Consider the following 22,988-nt stretch of genomic DNA (forward strand, 5'->3'; position numbering starts at 1 on the left):
AGCTGCTGTGACTGTTGGCTGCTAACATCCAGGGCTGCATCCTACTTGGGAGAATTCCCATCAGCTGAAGGCAGCCACCTTAAAAATGATTGGCAAGCCCGGAAATGGCCTGTAGCCAATATCAAAGTAGTTCAGGGTTTACAGGCAGCACCCCTCTCTTGACACAGGGTGGGATTCACGCTCCCACAGCTGCCTGTGTGATCAGGCTCAAGATAAGCTTTAGCCTCCACCTTTGCCTATCCCATTCCCCTTACTTCCTCACAGATTTCACATGAGAGCTGTCCCTCAGTAAATCACCTGCACAAGAATCCCTCTCAGCCTCTGTTCCTAAGGGAATCCTACTTAATATACACATACTACATTGGAGCTATCCTCATTTTGTTCATTTATTCATTCAAAAGCATTTATCATCTATTTCTCGGGTTGAGTAACAAAGATATAGTCATAGGCTTTGTCCTCAAGGTGCAACTAACTAGTTTAATGGGGTGGGCCAGGGTAAACAGATACTTACAATCGAGTGGGAAAAATGCTGTGAAGAGGTGCATGTAGGATACTTGAAGAGCACACAAGGGACACCTAATCTGTTCTGGGTGGATACAGCGAGGGCTTACTTAATGAGGTGGTGGCGGAGTGTAGGACTTCTAAGATGAATAACATTTACTTGAACAGAGAAGAGGAGCGAAAAAAAGGTCACTGCGGACAGAGAATAGTGTGTATACAGAACACATACACGAGTGAGCAATTAGAGAGAATGAGCTAGAACAGCACAAGGGAATTGGTTGTCCAAAACTCATGGCAGTCATTGCTATCGGATCCTGGTCTTCTCATTTGCTGGGCCATGATATTGCTTCTTAAACCTTCTTCATGCAGCCCACTAGTCAGCTACCGCCAGTTGATTAATGTTGGTCTTCCATATGAAAACTCCTTTCCATCCCTTTTGCACATAGGTTATGTTTTATCTTCCATTACACAGCTCCAAATCTACAAACTTCTTTGTGTCTGCCCCCACACTTCTCACTAACTCCTATAACAAAGAAAATGATGTCCCTGTATTTATCTAAAGTCAACCCCTATACCTGTATTTTGGATTCTGTCTCCTACCTTCTCAGGGAACTTTTACTGATTATCCTATATTCTCTATCGCTTCACACTGTACCTTTTCTTATTTTTTCATTCGATTTTTTTCTCATTTATTTATTTTCCCCTTCAAAGGTGATTTTTAATTTTTATTAATTTGTTTTTAATTTAAAGACAGTAAAATTCACTGGTATGTTAGACAGTGGAATGAATTTTGACAAACTCGTAGAGGCTTGTACCCACCACCACAATTATAATGATTCCATCATTTCTCCAAAATTCCCTCTTGTTGCCCCTTTGTAGTCCCCCCATCTCCTTGCCCCCACTCCTGACAACCACTGATTTGTTCTCTGTCCCTGTAATTTTGCCTTGTTCCTCATATCCTATGGAATAAATGGAATCACACAGTATGGGGCTTTGTGAGCCTGTCTTCTCTCACTTAGCACAATGCACCTGCGATTCATCCATATTACAGTGTGTGTGCATCATGCACACAGTTCCCTTCACTACTGAATAGTATCTTATCGTATGGATGTAACATTTATCTGATTACCCACTGAAGGACATTTAGGTTGTTTCCAGCTTTTGGCAATTATGAATAAAGCTGCTATGAACATTCACATACCAATCCATACAGATATTTTTATAAATGTTTTTATTTCTCTTATAAATGTTCTCTTTTCCAAATTCCACCTAAAATAATCAAAACATGGGTAGATTTTATAGAGAAAAATATCAGTCCCCCCTGCTACCATTTTTTTTAAAGAATTTTTAAGTGTTTATTTATTTTTGAGATAGCATAAGCAGAGGAGGGGCAGAGAGAGAGGGGGAGACACAGAATCTAAAGCAGGCTCCTTGCCATCAGTGCAGAGTCAGAAGTGGGGCTCAAACCCATGAACCATGAGATCATGACCTTAGCTGAAGTCAGTTGCTTAACTGACTAAGCTACCCAGGCACGCTCCCCCACCCCACCCGCTATCAATTTTGAGCTGTGGTACTGCCTCCCTGTATGTACACAGGAATCCCAACAGAGCCAGCCTGCTTTCTCAGGTCTCTGCCCTGTCCTCCTCTTTGTGCAACCCAGAGCATCTAGATGGGATAGTTAAGTTCAGACTTGGATTCAATGAAATGTTCCTGAGCATCTCCCTCTGGGTCACTGGGGCAGACACTATGCCAGCCAACTTAACATAAATTTCTAACCCCCTCATCTGGCCACATTCCAGCATAGGGGATGAAAAATGGAAAAATTATGTTTTCAATACCATTCTTCTTTTTTTTAATTTTTATTTAAGAGAGAGAGAGAGTATGTGAGCAGGGGACAGGGACAGAGAGAGAGCTTTTTTTTTTAAGAGAGAGAGGAGAGAACAGGGGAGAGGGGCAGAGGGAGAGAGAGAGAGAGAGAGAGAGAGAGAGAGAGAGAGAGAGAGAGAGAATATTAAGCAGGCTCCACACTCAGCATGGAGTTTGATGTGGGGCTCGATCCCACAACCCTGGGATCATGACTTGAGCCTAAATTAAGAGTTGGATGCTCAACTGACTGAGCCACCCAGGCACCCCTCAAAACCATTCTTAAATGTGAATATAGTTATATGACACAGTTTTGGCCAATAAGAAATAAGCAGAAGATATCAGTGTGACTTTGAAGTCTTTCTTTCCTGATGGAAATTCCAAGAGGGAGTAAGCATTGCTTTTTTTTCTTGGCACTTTCCTTTTGTCTCAAATGCAGAAGGGATGTCTAGAATCATATTATTTTATTTTATAATTGTCTGATTGAAAATATTATGTAAGTAGATTGATAATCTTAAAGAAATTTTTAAAAGATATCAAATATGTGAAAGAGGATCACGTAATTATACAAATGACCAAAGCTTTGGAAATCAAAGCTGCTAGGAATGAAAATTACATTAATAAATGGGAAATTCAATGGGTTTGTTACATAGCTAATTAGAAATTGCTAAAGAAAGATTTACTGAACTGAAAGACAGATCTAAAAATGTTGCCTAGGATGCATCAGCAATAAAAAAAAAAAAAGAGTAAACAAACATAAAAGACAGAGTGAGTAGGTCTAAAAATATCTGTTTCCAGAAGGAAAAGATAGAAGGTTATCAGGAAGAGACAATATTTGAAAAGATTATGGCTGGGAATTTTCAGAATTGATGAGACACTTATCCCCAGACTCAAGATACCCTGTGAATCCTAAGCAAAATATACAGCATCCATACCATCATAGAATTGCAGACAAAGAGAAGTCTTAAAACAGAGAAGAGAAAGGTATATTGTAGCTGATTTCTCAAAACCGAGAGTTTGAAGGCAAGGAGACAACAGATTTATTGCTGAGAAAAAAATATTATCCACCAGGGGGTTTTGGGTGGCAGTTGGTTAAGCATCCAATTCTCCTGGTTTCAGCTCAGGTCATGATCTCGCTAACTGAATTCAAGCCCTGTGTCTGGCTCTGTGCTGACAGCACAAAGCCTGCTTGGGATTCTCTCTCTCCCTCTCTCTCTGCTCCTTCCCCCATTTAATCTCTCTCTCTCTCTCTCTCTCAAAGAAAATAATAAATGTTAAAAAATTTTAAAAAGTTATTATCCACCAAAGACGTGTATAGTCATGTTTTTTTTTTTCACTTATAAATGTGAAATAGCAACATTTCCAGACAAAAAAATCCTGAGAGTTAACAATGACAGGCCCTCTCTTGAAGCAGTATCTTGAGGATGTGCTAAACATGAAAAGTCATCTTTAAGGAAAGCCTGAAGAAATGGCAAACACCAGTGATGAATATGTGATAAATGAAAACCATCATTGACTATGGAAAACATTAATTATAATGTCTAACTGAGGGAGTAAAAAAGCAAGGCAAGACAGAAGTAAAACACTGGAAAACAGTACCATGGTACCTGGAATGAGGGAGACTGCAGCTGAGGGCTCCAAGATATAAGTATAGTTTTGATTAACTCCTTAAGTTTATTAAATTAACCACGCATGTCACAATTTTTAGGAAATGACGAACAGATTATAAGTTAGTGGAAGAGAGAAAGTGAAATGGAGAGAAAACTTAATTCAAAAAAAAATAGGAAAAAATATCAGGACTAAAATAAGCATAATATAAAAGGGTAGAATAACCCCAAAATACTAATGTTTGCAATGACATAAACAGACTAATCTCACTTGTTAAAAGTAAATGATTTTCAGAATGGATTTTTTCAAAAATCCACCTATACATTGCTTTCAGTATTTACAATTACTTATAAGAATATAGGAAATCTGCAGGTAAAAGAACAGAAAAACATATATAAGACAAAACTAACTGAAAGGAAGGGTTTATAGTTCTATAAATACCAGAAAAGATGCACTTGGAAAGGTGCACTTAGCAAAAAATATTTCTCTAGGTAAAACCAGACACTAAATAATGATAAAAGGTTCAAATGGCCAGAAAGATATAAAAAGTGCCAATATTGTAAACATAAATACATATATATACATGTATATATGAAGCAAAACTGATAGAACTACAAGAAGAAACTGAAAATCTACTATCATAGTAGGAGATTTCTAAGCATGTTTTCTGACAACCAATATGTTGGGCAGAAAAAAATATCTACTAAAATATGGATGTGGGTAATGCATAATCTTTTCTAGCACATATAGCATATATATAAAAACAGGCAAAAGAGAACATCAAGCAAGTATCAACACATATCACATAATATGCAAAATATAGTCTACATACCTGATCACATTCTAATTAGGGCAGTAACACTTAAAAAACTATTAAATATGAAATTTTTAAGACACGCTTTCAAGTAAAATATGTAGATCAGAGAAAAAAACATACTTGAAATTAGAAAACAGATCAGAATAATGACAATATTAAATATCAAAATTTGTAGACAGTTAAGGTAGCATTTCAAGGGAAATTTATAGCCTTAAACACATATCTAAAGTTTCTGTTATGTAAGATACATAAATTCTAGAGATCTATATATAGCATTGTGCTTATAGCTAACAGTACTATACTGCATATTTAAAATTTGCCAAGAAAGTAGATCCTTTGCTAGTGTTCTTACCACACAAAAATAATACTATTACCACTACTCATAATAATAATAATAATAATAATGATAATAGAGAAGATGGGGGGAAACTGTGGGAGGTGATAGATATGTCAATGGCCTTGGTGGTAACAATGGTTTCATGAATGCATACTAGTCCAGAATATTCAGTTTTTCACATCAATCATGCCTCAATAAAATAGGTTTAGAAAGGACCTAGAGATGTAAGAAATAAGAAATAACTGAATAAACCTAAGGAATAAAAAAAATCATACCATCAAAAGAAGAAAGAGTAAACAAAAATTAAATATAATCAATAAAATTCAATGGTTCTTTGAAAAGACTAATAAAAACTGACAAACCGCCAATGATATTGATCAAAGAAAAAGAGAATAGGAACAAATAATTAATGTTAGAAATGAGAAAAAGGACCTAGCCAGGGATAAGGTAGAAAATAAAAAGATAAGACTATGAAGAGCTATAAGTCAATACATTTAAAACAGAACAATCCAAATCACCAAATACGGTTTATAAAGAAATAGAAAACTTGTATAGTGCAATAACAAAGGAATGGAATCAATTTCCCCCAAAGTAAACACGAGACACAGAAGGCTGACTGGGTCAATTCTACTAAACACTGAAAGAAAAGATGATTTCAATTGTACACAAAACCCTCAAGAGAATAAAAAGAAAGAATGCTCCATCAACTCATTTTGATCACAAAACCAGATGAACAGAAAACAAGAAAATAAAATCAGGGGCTGATCTCACTCATGAATTTAGTTACAAAAATCTTTAACAAAACATTAACAAACCAAACAACTGAATAACACACATACATTTATGTATATCTATGTATGTGAAAAACAATACATCATGTACAAGTTGGATTTATCACAGTAATGTTTTTACCAAAATTAGAAAATAAAGCAATATACTTTATCACGTTAAAAGATAAAAGGAACAAAACATATGATTATCTAGATAAATTCATAAAGTCATCTGATAAAATTCAATATCCACTCAGGTTTTCAAAGTCTACAGCCAATGGCCTGTTAGTATAAAAATTCAAAGTATTCTTTTTAGGGTGGGAACAAGGCAGATTACTCTGTGGACCTTTGTTTCAGCAGTCCTGGCAAATACAATAAAGCAAGCAATAAAGATGGTGGGGAGAGAGAAGCCAAAAGGAAAGAAAAAACAAAACTGTCCTTATTCATGCATGGAATAATTGTCAGTATACAATACTCAGAAGAGTCTATGGTCAATTTTTTAGAGAGTGACACAACACCAAGTGTTGGAGGGAGCACAGACTAACATGGGCTCACACACTGCTGCCGGGATTGTTGTTAAACCTCCTTGAGATATAATGATCTCTGATCTAGAAACTACATTCCTAGGTATATACCATAAGAGAAATTCTTGCACATATTTCCCAGGAGACATGTACAAAAAACATACACACAGGGGTGTCTGGGTGGTTCAGTTAAGCATCTCACTTCGGCCCAGGTCACGATCTCACGGCTGGTAAGTTGGAGCAATGCGTCAGGCTCTGTGCTGACAGCTCAGAGTCTGGAGTCTGCTTCGGATTCTATGACTCCCTCTCTCTCTGCCCCTCCCCCAGTCATATTCATTCTCATTCTCTCTCTCTCTCTCTCTCTCTCTCTCTCTCTCTCTCTCTCTCTCTCAAAAATAAACATTAAAAAGAAATTTAAAAAACATACATTTAGCAGCATTTCCTGAAATAGAAAAAACTTAATTCAAATATCCATTGACAAGAGACTAGATAAATTTTTTTGAGAGAGAGAGAGGGCACAAGTGAGCAAGGGGCAGAGAGAGAGGGGGAGAGAGACAGAGACAGAGAGAATCCCACAAGGGGTAGAGAGAGAGGGAGAGAGAGAGAGAGAGGGAGAGAGAGAGAGAGAGAGAAGCAGGGCTCATGCTCACCCGAAGTAGGGCACTTGGGCTCATAAACTGTGAGATCATGACCTGACCTAAGTCAGATGCTTAATGACTGAGCCACCCAGATGCCCAAGAGATGAGATAAATTATGCTACACTATACGATGAAATGCTAAAACACCCCTGCCAAAAAAAAAAAAAAGGACTATAGTATATACATGAACATAGCGATTCAAAACAAAATACTGAAAATAGCAGTTTGCAGAAGAATACATACAATATAATTTCTCCACAAAATTTCAAAAATAGGCAAAACTGAACAACCTATTCTTATGTGGTAAAGTGATTTTAAAAACAAGGGAATTGTAGCTCTAAAATTCAGTTTATTGATTATCTCTGGGGAAACTTGAGGGATGGAGGAAAGTCACACTGAGAGCTTCAAAGGGATAAACAATTTTCTCTTTCTTGAGCTAAATTCTGGATTGACTGATGTTATCTTGTTATTATTATTAAACCATACATATGCATTCTATATACTCTTGTACATGTCATCTATTTCATTGAAAAAGCAAAAGCTTTGTGCTAGGCAAGGATAAAAGCTACCAAAGTCTCTGTCAGAGACCTGCAGCTTTAGTAATCCCTTCCTTCAGATGTTCTGTTCTACAGTTTTGCCACTTTTCACTACCTCTGAATAATCCTGACGTCGAGGGGTTGACATGTCTGAGGGATCATGACTGGAAAAAATGACAGGGTGGGATTCAGTGGATTTTCGTGAAGATTTAGCTCATGAGCCTCAGCGATGGCCGACTCCACTCACACCCACATTATGGAAGGAACTTGGCTTCCCTGTCATCAGCTGGAAACCAGGGCTTTCTATGGGGTTTTTCAAATTGTTGTTCTCTTAGGATCAGTTATCCAACCAGTGTTAGTATTTTCAGCACTAAATGCAGTTGTGTACTGAAGCCAGCTCTTATCAACAGGCACCAGCTTGCAAAAGCCAATGTGAGCATCTTTTGTCAGCTCCACCTTCAGTGATGTCACATTGGTAGCTTGAAAAATCAGCGCCGCTAGGGGTTATTTGCTCCACAGAAATAAACAAATGCTACAAATCAGGTCCCCTTCTTGTCCCTCCACCTCTACCAGCCAGATATTACACATCTACCAGGATGCCACTGAATCTGACATAGCTATACAATCATATGATAATACCTTGGACTCATGGTGCAATGGAATGAAACATGATTAAATTAATAAACTTCTTCAGTGACAGAGACTGCCTGCCCCATCTGCATTCAACTGGCTTCCCTGAATACTTATATTTCCTCCTGATTGGTTCCAGGTATACACCTCGATCGGGTCTAAAAATGGCCTCAGGGACTTAGAAGACAGAACAGGAAAATTCCTAAATCAGCCACTGAAAAATATGGGACTTCGCAATGACTCACAAAGTCAAACTTTGATGGAAATGTACAGTTTTAAAATTCCTAACATTAAAAGGGAGTCTATGCTATTGTCAACTGTACCCTTCCCTCTTCTGAACTGGGGTCCATATGGGCACAGAGGAAACCTCATGGCTTCCACTGTTACTACGTGAAAACTCTGCCATCTCTCCCAAATTAGAGTGTAGCTGAGATGATCAGAGATTCCCAGAGAAAGTCTCTGAACCAGTTTCTAAGAGGGCCATTGAAAGAGAGATTCTTGAATGCTCAATGCCTATTCACTAGGGAGTCAGTGATGAGTGGGGTATATGAAAATGTCAAGACTCAGGCATGACAACCAACATTCACCCAGACCACTAAACTCATGCTCTCTCAACTTCAACCTTCCCCCTGATAATGTCTTCTCTCTTGTTGACTGAAACATATCCCACAGAGATGCATCACACTCTTATTGATTGATATAGCTTCAGTTGAGAGGTCCAATTAAACTACTGTTTTTACACTCAATAACTGCCATTTTGTTTCTTCACAGGAAGGTGTGAAGATTAGTTTTTATTTGACTGCTAACATTTGTAAAACCCATAATCTACTTGGAGAAATAAAGAACAAGATTTTTTAAAAATGGAAAGATTAGTTTATGGGTTTCAGCACTGCATAAAACTCCTCTCCAACCAAATCAGTCCCTGGAGCCTCACCAAATTAGCCCCACATAAGGAGCTTCATTTTATTCAGTAAGTGCATATTAATTATTTTACTTCCAGGCACCATTCCAGAGGCTGGGCATGTAGTGAACATGCCAGACATGGTCTGCGCACTTACAGAACAGTCTAATGGGGAAGGTATGATGAGTAATGACAAAAGTACAGAGTGTCATGGAAACAAATACTAAAAAAACCTACCCTCCTAGTCCAGGTCTCAGATACAAATTCTCTGAGGCAGTGGCATTTATGGTGGGATCTAAGAGCTTAGTAGGAGATAGCCAGGCAAAGAGAAGCCAGCCAGCATGTATGATAATTTTGAAACATCTGTTCATGAACTGACTGAACTGGCTTGAAAACCTTTGTCCTAATTCCTGTTTGGCCATTATTCAGCTATGTGAGCTTAGCTGAATCTCCTAATGGCCCTCCACCTCAGTGCCATGGGCCAAGTGAGGATTTCAGATTACAGAACCTCTAAGGTTCTTTCTGGCTATTCAATCACAAGGCAAACATCCAATACACAGATTACTATCCAGTTAGTACAGGTAACAACTGCTTTTTTGAACAATCTTTAAACAATATACTGTAGCACACGATATTTCCAACAACAGGGTAGATGCTCACAGAAACTCCTCCAGGTAAAAATACTGGATTACAAAATCCTTTTCTCTTTTTTTTTTTTTTTAACATTTATTTATTTTTGAGAGACAGAAAGATCATGAGCAGGAGAGAGGCAGAGAGAGAGAGGAAGACACAGAATCCAAAGCACGCTCCAGGCTCTGAGCTGTCAGCAGAGAGCCTGATGCAGGGCTTCAACCCATGAACCATGAAATCATGACCTGGGCCGAAACCAAGACACTTAACTGACTGAGTCACCCAGATGCCCCTACAAAATCATTTTCAATGCATGGCAGAGCTCATGGGACAAAAATGCAATTTTTCAGTGGCCAGAAACAGTAAGTAAGTATGAATCCACGGAGGTAAGTAAGCCCTGGAACTGGAGCTTGAATGAAGGTAAATGTGAATCTCTAGTGGTTTAGTGTGTGGTTTTTAGACGACTGTGGGAGAACCCTGCATGAAGCTGGAATCCTAAAGATTAAGGGTCACATCCTTAAAGGATAAACAAAAAAGAACTTCTGCCCTGCAGAAGTAGAAGCTAAAGATATATCCTGTCCTCGACTTGCTCTAGGGAAAGCAAGGAAAAAAAGTCTCCCCTGACGATTTCTAACCATTAATACAAGCCTGCACTTATACATTTGGAGCCTATATTCACCCTACTTCTCTGTTGCCCCCAAACCCTCAAGCTCAAAATTCGGTTTAGAATGGTTCCCTGTTGGTTACCTCACAAATCATCCCTGAAGGAATGCACTTTCAGAGTGCAGAACATGAAGCCCAGAACATGAAATTTTCTACTGACAAAGTTTCAAGCCGTATGAACTCACAATCACAAATCATTAAATATAGGAGGCAACAAGGCATGATGAGTTAGTCAATGGAAATACCAAACAAAAAAATCAGAGCTACAAAGATTATAGCTGGTGCAGTTAGGAACAGAATATAAAAGTAACTTGTACATAATGGTAAAAGAAATTAAAAAGGGAACTGAAAGTATGTTGAAACAAAAAAGGAGACTATTAAAGATATTAGGCAAGTGTGGAAACACCGCAAATGAAACTTTTACAAATGAAAAGAGGTAAATGGGTGAGAATTTTCTAGAACTGATAAAAGAAACAATCTCATATTCAGGAACCCTATAAATCAGTCTGAATAAATAAAAATAGCCACTTAGCAACGTTAGCAATTAAACTATGGAACACTAAAGAGGAAAGCAAGATATTGAAAGCAAAGGAAACAAAACTGCATACAAAGGAATAAACATTATACTAAACGTCAACTTCTCAAAGGCAAATGGAGGTCAGATGACTACGGAATGATAGCTTTGTAATGCCAAAATCATTTTTGGCAATGCCAAAAACCCTATTTTTATACCCAGAAAAACATTCTAAAAACAATAGCAAAACAAAGACATATGTGGAACTGTGGCTTTCAGTTGAAGGTTATTGCCAGCCTACAGATACCCTAAGGAGGCTATGTAGGGGAATAAATATACCAACCTTGCTCCCTTCTCTTCCTCACTACCTAAACCTCACTACTAGCCAGAGAGTAAAAGAGTTATTTTCAGTTCAAAGAAAAATAAACAAACCCCAAAGCCTCCAGGAGCACCAAGGAAAAACAAAAGGAAAGCAGCCAAAATAATCCCCCAACTAATTTTATAAAACAAGAATTACCTTGGTTCCAACCCAGATAAGAACCATATGAGAAAGTAAATTACACGTGTCACTCATTAGCACAGATTTTAAAAAATGCTAAACAAAATACTAGCAAAGTGAACTTAATATGCAACATAGGTAATATATCAAATCTAGTGTGGATCATACCAGGAATATAAGATTGGTTCAAAATTAAAAACCTGATCAATGTAATTGAGTAAAATAGCAAATTATAGCAGAGAAAAACCTCACAGGATCACAGCATTTGACAAAACAAATGTTTATAATAAAAAGTCTTAGTCATGAAGGAATGGAACGATACATTCTTCTTCTTCTTCTTCTTCTTCTTCTTCTTCTTCTTCTTCTTCTTCTTTTGAGGGATACATTCTTTTTTTAAAAAATTTTTCTTTAATGTTTATTTATTTTTTAAAGAGAGAGAGAGAGAGAGACAGAGTACGAGTGGGGGAGGGGCAGAGAGAGAGGGAGACACAGAATCCGAAGCAGGCTCCAGGCTCTGAGCTGTCAGCACAGAGCCTAACGCAGGGCTCAAACCCACAAACTGCGAGATCATGACCTGAGCGGAAGTCAGATGCTTAACCAACTGAGCCACCCAGGCGCCCCAAGGGATACATTCTTAATATGGTAAAGACATCCACAAAACATCTACAGCAAAATTATATTCTATGAAAATGTTAAAAACATTTCACTTAAAAGTAGGAATAAGTCAAGGATGACTACTACCATAATTATTTGGCATTATACTGGAAATCCTAGTTTGTAAGCTGAATTAAAAAATAAATAAAAGCATCCAGATTAGAAAAAAACCCCACAAAACTATCAAGTCACGTCTCATTTTCTATAAGGAAAATTCAGAAGATTCTACAATCAAATTATAAGCATTAATAAGAATTTTACAAGATTGCCAAATTGAAGATAAATTTAAACTGCATTTACATAACAACAAAAGTTAGAAAATGCAATTTTAGAAAAAATACTATGGTTGACCTTTGAACAATGTGAAGATTAGAGTGCTGACCCCCAAAAACTTACCTATTAATAGACTACTGTTGACTGGAAACCTTATTGATAACATAGTCAATGAACACATATTCTGTATGTTATGTTTTATACATTGTATGCTTACAATAAAGTAAGCCAGATAAAAGAAAATGTTATTAAGAAAATCATAAGGAAAGGAAATACATTTATAGCACTGTATTGCACTTACTGAAAAAAAATCCATGTATTAGTAAACCTGAGCAGATCAAACCTATGTTGTTCAAGGGTCAACTGTACCTAAAATAATGAAAAACATGGCACCTACCAATAAATCTAACAAGAGACATGCAAGATCCTCATGAAGAAAATTATAAGCCTCGAATGAAAGAATTTAATTTAATTAATTTATTTATTTCAAGTTTATTTATTTATTTAGAAAGAGCGCACCCACAAGCAGGGGAGGGGCAGATAGAGAGGGAGAGAGAAAGAATCCCAAACAGGCTGTGCAATGTCAGCACAGAGCCTGATATGGGGCTCAAACTCATAAACTGTGAGATCATGACCTGAGCTGAAAACAAGAGTCAGATGCTTAACTGATTGAGCCACCCAGGTGCCCCTAGAATTTTACAGAAATAAATAAATGAAACAAAATACACTATGGTAATGAATAGACTCAATATCATAAAGATGCACAATTTCCCTAAATTAATCTACAGACTTCATACAAGTCCAAATACCAGAAAGAATTATTAATTTGACAATTTGATGCCAAAATTTATGTGAAAAGTCAAGTACCAGCCAACTGAATTGAGGAAAAATCAGGTTGGATGATAGTTCTTTCTGACAGTAAATCTTATCATAGAATGATAGTAATTTGCAAATTGTGCTATAGGTAGATTTAGTGAAAAAGAACAGAACAAAGAAAAAAGACTTCAGAAACAGACTCTTCACTCTTTCTCCAGCTCTTTCTTTCCTTTCTTCATTCTTGTGATAAGGGCCAGCAAAACTGAGTGCTACACTTTGCTTATGTGAGTATCACGACAAAGCTGGCACCAGTATCTAGTGCCATGAGAAGAGAAGATGTCTCTTGGAACAGCCAAAGTGTGGGTGAGTGCCCAGTTCACAAAGGCAGACAAGAGTGAAAAGACTAGTGTGGGTATTTGGTCACCACACAGAGATTTTTGCGTGTTCTCTTCCAGAGCAGGATGAGAGCCTTTCACTTACTGGGCTCCAAATTCAAGCTGGATCATCATCTGAGCTGAGGAAGGATTATGGAGCTTGGTTTCTTTGATTGCCAAGGCAGAGAAAGAAAACTATGCTGGCCTCAGAAGGGCTTGTATTCTAGAAGATGTGCAGGCAAAGTTGCCTGAAGGAATCTGGACCGATGTAAGAAGCAAGTGGCTCTAAAATATCAGCATTACCCAAGAAAGTCCAGTTTTCCTTCTATTTCAGCAGTGTCAATACATGTCTGCAGGAGAGTGATAAGGATGTAAATGGAGTGATAATATCACCACTGCAATCTCATTTAAAATGTAAACATGGGTTTGTGGTGTCATTGCCGTAGCCCTTCAGACCTCTCTCCTGAGCTCTAAATTGGATTTGACCTTCCATTGATTAGCTTTGCCGATATCTGCAGATCTTTTCAGACTGAACTCCCTGTCACTTTGATTCTGTATTTACAAATGTGGTACAAACTCTTGTCAACCATTCTCACTTCTGGGATTCAAGTTGAAGATCTGATCATGGGAAATGCAACTGAGCTGACCTGGGCACACGGGCAAGGACATAATGCTCTCAGAGAGCCTGGCAATGGTCTCGTAGCTGCAGATTACAGCGAATAGGATGCCAGGATCCATTTAGCACAAATAATCTAAGAAAGCTCTACAGAAAATGTGGCAAGGAGGGCAGATAATATCTACTGCCAGTTAGGGAATAGCTAAGAATTAGAAAGTAGAAAAGAGAGAACGTTGCTCTTTAATACTGTTTTCATGAGCAATTCCGGGAACTTTTAAAATGAATACTATTAAAGGTCCGCTTCTGGGAAGTTACAAGGAAGGTTCTGAAACAACAGCTATCCAGACATGGAAGTGAATTTTATACTTTGCCCCCAAAATAAAATAAGGTGTAAGTAATCTGAATGCATGCGGACCAAGAAGCCTCCCCCCAAATGGAGAAATGCTGGACTTACATTGGTGACATACTCGATATCCTTCCAAAGGATGCACTCCCTGGGGAAATCAGCCAAGTCTAAGAAGTGATCCACCACCACTTGGCCGATCAAGTCATGGCGAGAGAACCTGTCAAAGTCATACACAGAGAAGTGAAGCTTCCGTGCTGCAAGGTCATTGTAGGGAACCGGAAACAAAAACACTTCATCAAACACAGGGTTTAGGGTCTTTCTGTGCACTTTAGTCTGGTGTTTTGTTTTCCGATCAGGAAGCAAATAGATCTTGACATAAGGATCTGAAGTCCCAGAGAAGTCCTTGGCGGGCAAATTGACAGCTTTGTGAATCTTCACTATGAGCTGCTCTAAGTCACAGTCATATTTCAAAATGAAATTCAGTTTCCCACAGGCTTTGCTGTTACTCCTTGTCCCATCATCAGTATCCAGTGACCTCTGCTTATATAACTCCGGTTTAATTCGGCCAATTCCAGTCAACTGTTCCTGTTTTTGAAGCTGCTGGATATTGAAGTCTGGGTTTGACAAGTTGAGCTGTCTCTGGATTGAATTATGCCTTGAGTGAGGAGGAAGAGAGAAGAAAAGTTACAACCCCAATAGCTACGGGTCTTCCAGAAACTTGTGCCTGGGCTCGAGGTAGTCAGTTATGCACTGTTAAAAGCTCAGATCCGTGGGTTTTTGTTTTTTGTTTTTTTTTGGCCTAAATTCAAAAGGCTCATCAATGTGAGTAAGCTGTTCCCCAAGGCTTGAGGGTCAAAATCGAGGCTTGGTATCAGGAAACAAACCTACTGCCACGTGACCTTGGAGCTGTAAAGGTTTAATGCACTTTCTAAACTACTATGCCAATAAAGAAGCCTATTCAGTTGGTGGAATGTAAAGATTTGTACAAACTGCTTTAAAAATAAAATTATTCACCTTTTATATATAATATCATCCTGAAATTGAAATAGTTAGCTATGTGTTGTTGCCTTAAGAAGAATGCATCTGTCTCTAAATTAGATAGAATTTCCTGTCTCTGGCTTATAACTTTATTGGTAAAGAAATTCTTACTGGTTAAAATGAAAGCATTTCACAAGAGCACAGTTCTTGCTCTTGTGAGAATGTAGGTGACAGGATGTGTCCGCTTGTGCTGGACTGTGTTGGCTCTGACAGGTGCCACTGGCAACTCCATGACAGTGCTTCTGTCATACTATGTGGGTGATTAGTGATCAGGAGCAAGGGCTTTATTTCTGCAATAAACACTAACAGCATAACAATTAAAGGTAAGCTACTACAAACGTATACAGGAATTCAAAGAAGGTTGGATACTGATATTGGTAAAGTGAGTATCTGCTGACAGAATCTAGTCTTTACCCTAGAAGCTTTTTGGTTTGGGTTAGTAGTGTCCCGGAAATTCTCTATGAAACCTGCCTTATCTGTGCGAGTCCTCATAAATTGAGAGTAGTCATTACACACAAGGTTGTTTTCCATATTATTTTTGTTTGTTTTCAGCTCAGAGTCATTATACCATATTTTTCTGGTGTCTCCCAATAACCTTAATTAAAGTAGCCTCTGTCCACCAGTAGGTGAAAGGGAACAGCCAGGCTGTCTCTGAGGGACTTACAAATAGTTCGAGAGGCAGAGTAAACATTTGAGTTTGTCTTCTTTTCCTTTCTTGAGACTACTTTATGAAATAAAGATGGAAAATGGGATTAACAGACCCCCAAACATGTCTGAAATTATTCTCCCTGGCAACACAGATGTTGTTATACTAACCATTCCTCTTCATCTTCCTATGCTCAGCATACCTTCCTATGCTTCAGCAACCTATGCTCCTGGTCACTAATTAATCACCCACATGGTACAACAAGAGCACAATCACAGAACGATCACATGTACCTGTCGGAGCCAACCCAGTCCACCGCAGGCAGACACATCCCAGGCATATGCATCCCCATATGTGCAAAAACCATGTGGTCTGAAAGATCCTGTTGTCAGATTTTAATTTCTTACAAAGAAATCCACAATCTTAAGTTTTCTCTGCATCTTACGATTTTTCAAGTAGGGGGAGGGCAGTCAGGGGATGCTGCTAAACACCTAAAACCAGCTGTCTGTGCTCATACAGCTCAGTCACTCCCTTGTCCAGACATTGACCCTCTGCAGTGCCGGAACAGAGCTCCAGTCTCACTCTACTGGGATCTCTGGGCAGAAGGGACTGGCAGGGAACAGCACATGTCCAGCTCTATGCAAAGGCCATAAAGGGGTGGTACCAGTTGTGGCCCCTGCTACTGATTTTTCCCTCCAGTCTAGATTCAAACAAGGGCCCTACTTGGGGCTGGTGTCAGTTCCCACTTACAACAATCCATTCCAGGAACCGTCTAGTAATGTTGTTTAAATATTAATTTTTTTTTTCAACATTTATTTATTTTTGGGACAGAGAGAGACACAGCATGAACGGGGGAGGGGCAGAGAGAGGGAGACACAGAATCGGAAACAGGCTCCAGGCTCTGAGCCATCAGCCCAGAGCCCGACGCGGGGCTCGAACTCACGGACCGCGAGATCGTGACCTGGCTGAAGTCGGACGCTCAACCGACTGCGCCACCCAGGCGCCCCTGATGTTGTTTAAATATTAAAAGTGCTTCCTTAAGGCCCACCTTCTTTGGACCAATGTCTGATGGGACACCAGTCCTGGGTCTACACTGGACCCAACCCTGCCACTCTGCTACCACTTTTCTCCCAACCTGGTTGCTGAGCTGACTTTCTGTGCATAACAACCTACCTTTGGGTTTTTTGAGTACTGGCTTTAGACTCATCACAGCAACATTTTGTCTTATATGTAGGACTAGGCCTGCCATGCAAATTTTAATTTTAATTTAAAATACACGACTCTGTTTAGCAATGGCACATATTCTGTTTTACTTGCACATTTTCTTAGACAGTAAATCTGAAGAGAAGTAAGTCCCATGTGCTCGGCTCTTCCTAACCACAATGGATTGCCAGGGGGTTGAGGGAGTAGACTGGGGAGGGCATCATGAAGAGATCTTACTTCAAAGACCAAACAAGATCCCAACCGCACAGGATGCCTCCATTCAAAATTCTGATATAGCTGAAGATTCCTTTTAAAAACCAAGCACAGATATGAACACTATTATCTACCCAAATGTTTTCCATCACTAGTTTCATTCCCAATACTTCTTCCTCCATTCAGGATCACACTATTAGGGAAACAGTTGAATCCAACCAGAAGGTGGTGGCTTAAAGCAGACAGCACAGACTGTAACAGGCCATGACAGTTCTCACTCCCTGGGGCTCTCTTTCAATCGCTTTCAATTTCCTCTCAGGAGAGAGTCAGGGAATACCAGAGTTGGGGGGCGGAGGGGTGGGTGGGTAGACTAAGGAACTCAAAGGAGTAGGAACCAGGGTAATTCACCACCTCCCTGTATAACCTCTGCAGCTCTCTTGGCTGAGACATGAGCAAGTACGGCACGGAAGCCACCGCAGGGATGAGAAGAAGACAAAGGAGAAGAAATGGAAAATCAATATCCCATAATTCCATAGGCTATTCACATGGAGGTGGGATCGAAAGGCAAGTCCAAAGCAAGAGAAAGGAAAGATATGGAACAGAATATTGTGATCTGGCCCCTGTCACCCCAGGTGAGGTGGTTCTAAAAATGGTCAAAGGAGGTGGCCCTGACTACAGTAGACCACAGGAATCCAGGGCAAGGGTCTGGAATTTTAATGCTACAGAGTGAGTGTGACAAGGAGAGATCTGAAGCAGACAGTCCTCTGAGTAGGTCTGGGGAGTCCTGTATTTTGGTATTCTCAGGACTTAATGTGCACAATTAAAGGAAGGAAAAGAAATGGTTTCCAAAGACTGGGGGTGCAAAGGAAAGCTGAGAGGTGGGGTCCTCTGTAAATAAGTCACACTCTGACGCTGTCTTAGAGAAGCCAGCCACTGGGATTGAGACCCTCAGCTCCCCCTACCTCCCACTTTCCCTCAGTGCAGGCAGAGCACATTTTCCTGTTATGGAGAAGTGAAAGATCGGGGATGTGTTTGTCCCAGATCTGAGGTGGAAGATTGGTGGTTGAGCCTGGAGAAATCCTTATTTCAAAGATGATTAACAAAATCTGTAAAGCAGATTTCCTACAACAAACTCAAAAACACTTTAATGCCTGAAGGAATCTGAGCCTTGTGCTGAGATGCAGCCAAGGGTCAGTAGAGGCAGGGGCCCAGATATAAAAAAGCTTTTCCAGGGGCGCCTGGGTGGCTCAGTCGGTTAAGCATCCAACTTTGGCTCAGGTCATGATCTCACAGTTTGTGAGTTCAAGCCCCGTGTCTGGCTTTGTGCTGACAGCTTGGAGCCTGGCGCCTGATTCGGATTCTGTGTCTCCTTCTCTCTCTGCCCCTCCCCCACTTGTGCTCTGTCTCTCTATCAAAAATAAATAAATGTAAAAAAGAAATTTTTTTTAAATAAAAAAATTTTTAAAAAAAGCTTTTCCTCCTCTCCTTTCCTCAAATTTGAGTTAGCCGGTTCCAAGGTCCCACTTTGAGTCCTCCAACAAACTCTTGGTCCCCGAACCATCACCAAAAAAGCCAACTACCTCCACTGGATTTTAAGAAAGAGGACATTACCACAATTTACCAAATACGAATGTGCAAAGCAAAGGGTCAGGTAGGGTGGAAGACACAGACAGGCAAAGCCTAGCCACTGCCTGCAAGGAGTTGGCTGGCCAGGAGAGTGATAAAATAGTCAAACACTAACACACAGCAGGTCAGAAGAGGGAAAGAACTGACCAGATGTTAGGGAGCCACAGAGACAGATAGAGAGGCCTCTGGCTTGGGAAACTGTCATGGAGGAAATGGTACTCTCACTGAGCCTGGTTACTTAACTTGGCCTCATATTATCAGCTTCCAAGCTGGTGCTGTAGACCTCAGTAGGGAAATCAAGCAAGTTTCCACCTTGGCAACCAGCTCTTCAGCAGAATTGGATCTTCAACCCTTCTGTCCCCACAGCTTTCTCCTCATATATGCCAACATCTTCTGTCTAGGCTCTGGGTGAGAGCAGACAGTCATCATTCCCACTATCCTTTGCACCTCCAAATATCCTGTGCAACTACAAACAAATTACACTCTTCTACCTGCCATCATCTCAGTGACCCCATCTTAGAGGTGAAACTTGGCCTATCCCTTTCCTGGTTCTGGGGCACCAGTGTTGACAGAGCTTCAAGGTTCAAGGAAAGGAAAGAGAGAAGCAAACTATGATTTCAGAACCACATGGGTTTCTTTACTAGGTTCAAGTCGAGACAGGGAAGTTTGGAAACGCTGGGGATGGGATTGTTTCCCTTCTTGAAAACTCCCGAGGTGACAGAGAGGAAGAGGTTGAGTTGTCCTGAGCTGTAGGCAGACACGGAAGAGGAAGTCTCAGAAGTGAACTCACTACAGGGCAGGAGGAAATGGGGGTCTTTCTCAGTGCAGGATTCAGAGGTCTCCAGGGTGAGTGATATAAGAAAGATGTAACCATCACACCTTGGCCAGTGGAGGTGTAGGGTCAAGTGCAATTGGATATTCTGATGCATGACCTGCTTCCTCCCACACCACCCAAGTTAAACAAGTTTGAAATCTTGGTGTCATCTTCCAATGTTTTATTCCCTATTTCTAAGATGATCGTATGTCCACCAACACCTTCTCTGAAGTAGCTCACAACTCATGCCTCTTTTTGCTTTCATTGCTTCCAGGAGTTCAGACCTCATCATTATTGACCTGAATCAGCCACTATAGCCAGTCTTCACCCTATCTCAAGCCTCTTATACAGTCTTGCCAGAATGATCTTCTAGAAAACAATTTGACTACTTTAATGTGCATAATTGGAAATAGGCTCTTCTTGCCTATTTCCCCAACTAAGCTGTGGACCTTTTAAGGTCAGGGCAATACATATGTGTGTGTGTGTGTGTGTGTGTGTGTGTGTGTGTGTGTGTGTGTGTGTATATATATATATATATATATATGTTTTTTCATCTCTTTACTACCAGTATATGATACGGAACTTTTCACATTGAAGATGCTTAATACAAGTGTCTAGAATAAATAGATGAATGCCAAGGAAATAACAATTTCTAATAATTAAACCCCAGTAGAGAAAATACACATTTATATCTAGTTTGAGAACCTCATGGGAGTTGAGAGAAGTCTAAGCAACTTCCATTTTCCAAGCTGTCAGTTTATTAAAATTTGGAGAAATATCTAAGACTCATCCAAAACACTGTTGTGTTTTAAATGTTCACATCTAAAAAATGTTTTCAACACACACACACAAACATACCTTAATAGAACTGTGGTCCTCATAGAGTAATTACAACATTTAGTCTCAGCATACCACTTACTGGAGTTGTGGCCAGTGATGGGACCCGAATCTAAAGTTCAATAATTGCCGAGGTGCCTGGGTGGCTCAGTCAGTTAAGCATCCGACTTTGGCTCAGGTCATGATCTCACAATTCCTGGGTTTGAGCCCGACCTCAGTGTCTGTGCTGACAGCTCAGAGCCTGGAGCCTGCTTCAGATTCTGTGTCTCCCTCTCTCCCTGATCTTTCCCTGCTCTCACTCTGTCTGTCCCTCTCTCAAAAATAAATAAACACTATAAATAAATAAATAAATAAATAAATTTCAATATTTGTCACCTTCTTTCAACTCTGTCAGTATATTTCTGTGAGTCTGTGGCTTGCTTAGTTTGGAGATAAGGCCAAAAGCCTAAGTGTAAGGCTCTGAAGTCAGGTAAGACTTGGGACAAAAGGCCTTCCACTGGCCTCATCCCATATAGGCCCTTCTTTGGTTTATACTTCTGGCCTTTTGCCATTCTTGTCAGTGGAACATGATAAAAGTGGCTGGATACTGATGAAGGTATTCTGTCAGCTATTCATGGAAAAAGTCTGCTGTAGGGGCGCCTGGATGGCTCAGTCGGTAAAGCATCTGACTTTGGCTCAGGTCATGATCCCACGGTTCATGAGTTTGAGCCCCACGTTGGGCTCTGTGCTGACAGCTCTGAGCCTGGAGCCTTTTTCAGATTCTGTTTCCCTCTCTCTCTGCCCCTCCCCCCCTCATGCTCTGTCTCTCTGTCTCTCTCTCAAAAATAAACATTAAAAAAAGAAAAAAGAAAAAGTCTGCTCTATGCCAGGGGCTGCACTAGGTGTTAGATATATAGGGAAAAACAGCGGCTATAGTTTTTGAGTTCACAGAACTCCTAGATTAGAGAAGGGGTACAGGCAACAAGCAAACAAATAATCATTTAGTTAGAAAGAGAGTTTGATCCTGTGAAGAAATGCAGGCAAGGCGACATATGAGAGAATGCAGAGTGGGAGGGAGTGGAGGAAAGAGTACATACTTCAGAGAGGATGGTGGGGAGGCCTTTCTGAGGAGGTGATGCTTTAGGTGGGACATTAAAGCTGCAAAGGAGATGGAGGGGAAAAAGAAAAGCACTCCAGGCTGAGGGAACAGCTTGTTTGTGAAGGCCTCAAGGCAGGAAAAGGCAGGGGATACTGAAGGCATGGAGAGAGAGGCTAGTGTAGCTGGAACATGATGAGCTTTTCCAGGTAAAGCTTCCTAGTGAGTTCTTGTCCTCTGGGGCAGTGCTGCATGGTGCTGAGGTGGGGAGCTGACAGAAGTAGACTGTGGCGATAACACACAGGTTCTAACAGGCCTGATAAAGAGATGGCAGTGTGGTAATTGAAATTTATATAAAACCAAAGTGTTATATAAGAAGTTTGAGACGACTTAATAAAACAGGTTGGACTTTCATCTTGGGATGTGAATCAGGAAATGCATTAGATGCCTTGCAAAGGCTCCTTCTATTTTGAGGACCTAGGGATTTTTATATATTTGGAATAGAGATATTTAAAATGTTCTGGTATTGAAGCATTCTGAAAACAAATAACAGGGACTTTGGAGGGTTCTAATAGTAACTGAGCTAGCTAGAAACAGAATGTTAATGTGCTTGATCGTGGGAAACAACAGGAAGTCGTCCTGACTAGAAACCTTCTGAGAAGACAAAACTCATCTTTAGGGCATTCCATAGACATTGGTGGGAGCTGCACATATTCATGATCAAGAGGCCAGGAGAGGGTGAGCTTTCCAATGTCAGTGCTGTGACAGAAGCTATGCTGATGGACTGCAGGGACAGTGGGGATGCCCTTAACTGGGAGCCTAAGGCTTATGTGCTCTGGGTAAAGGAGCTGTCCTGGGACTCTGGGGACAAGTCCCCAGACAGCTGCAGGAAGGAAGCAGTAAGAAGGAAAGTGATTACAGTGAGGAAGTAGGAGCATTATAAGAAACAAAGGAAGAAATAAGAACTAGCAGAGCAGACTGTTTAGAGCCATCTCAGCACAGTACCTTCTCCCTCCCCAAATCAGT

The 22,988-nt window shown here is 40.1% G+C and overlaps 1 protein-coding gene across 3 annotated transcripts in view; it reads right to left on the reverse strand.

Moving 5' to 3' along the window:
* Positions 1–22,988, reverse strand: part of SYT9 (synaptotagmin 9) — a 201,959-nt gene that overhangs the window by 117,580 nt on the left and 61,391 nt on the right. For all 3 annotated transcript variants that reach the window (XM_040456996.1, XM_040456997.1, XM_040456998.1), the window contains exon 3: positions 14,619–15,165. In XM_040456996.1, the coding sequence (XP_040312930.1) occupies positions 14,619–15,165 (547 nt within the window). The remainder of the gene's footprint in view (positions 1–14,618; positions 15,166–22,988) is intronic.

Source organism: Herpailurus yagouaroundi, unplaced genomic scaffold (genome assembly GCF_014898765.1).
Source record: "Herpailurus yagouaroundi ecotype Mexico unplaced genomic scaffold, PumYag 218, whole genome shotgun sequence".
NCBI classification, from domain to species: domain Eukaryota; kingdom Metazoa; phylum Chordata; class Mammalia; order Carnivora; family Felidae; genus Herpailurus; species Herpailurus yagouaroundi.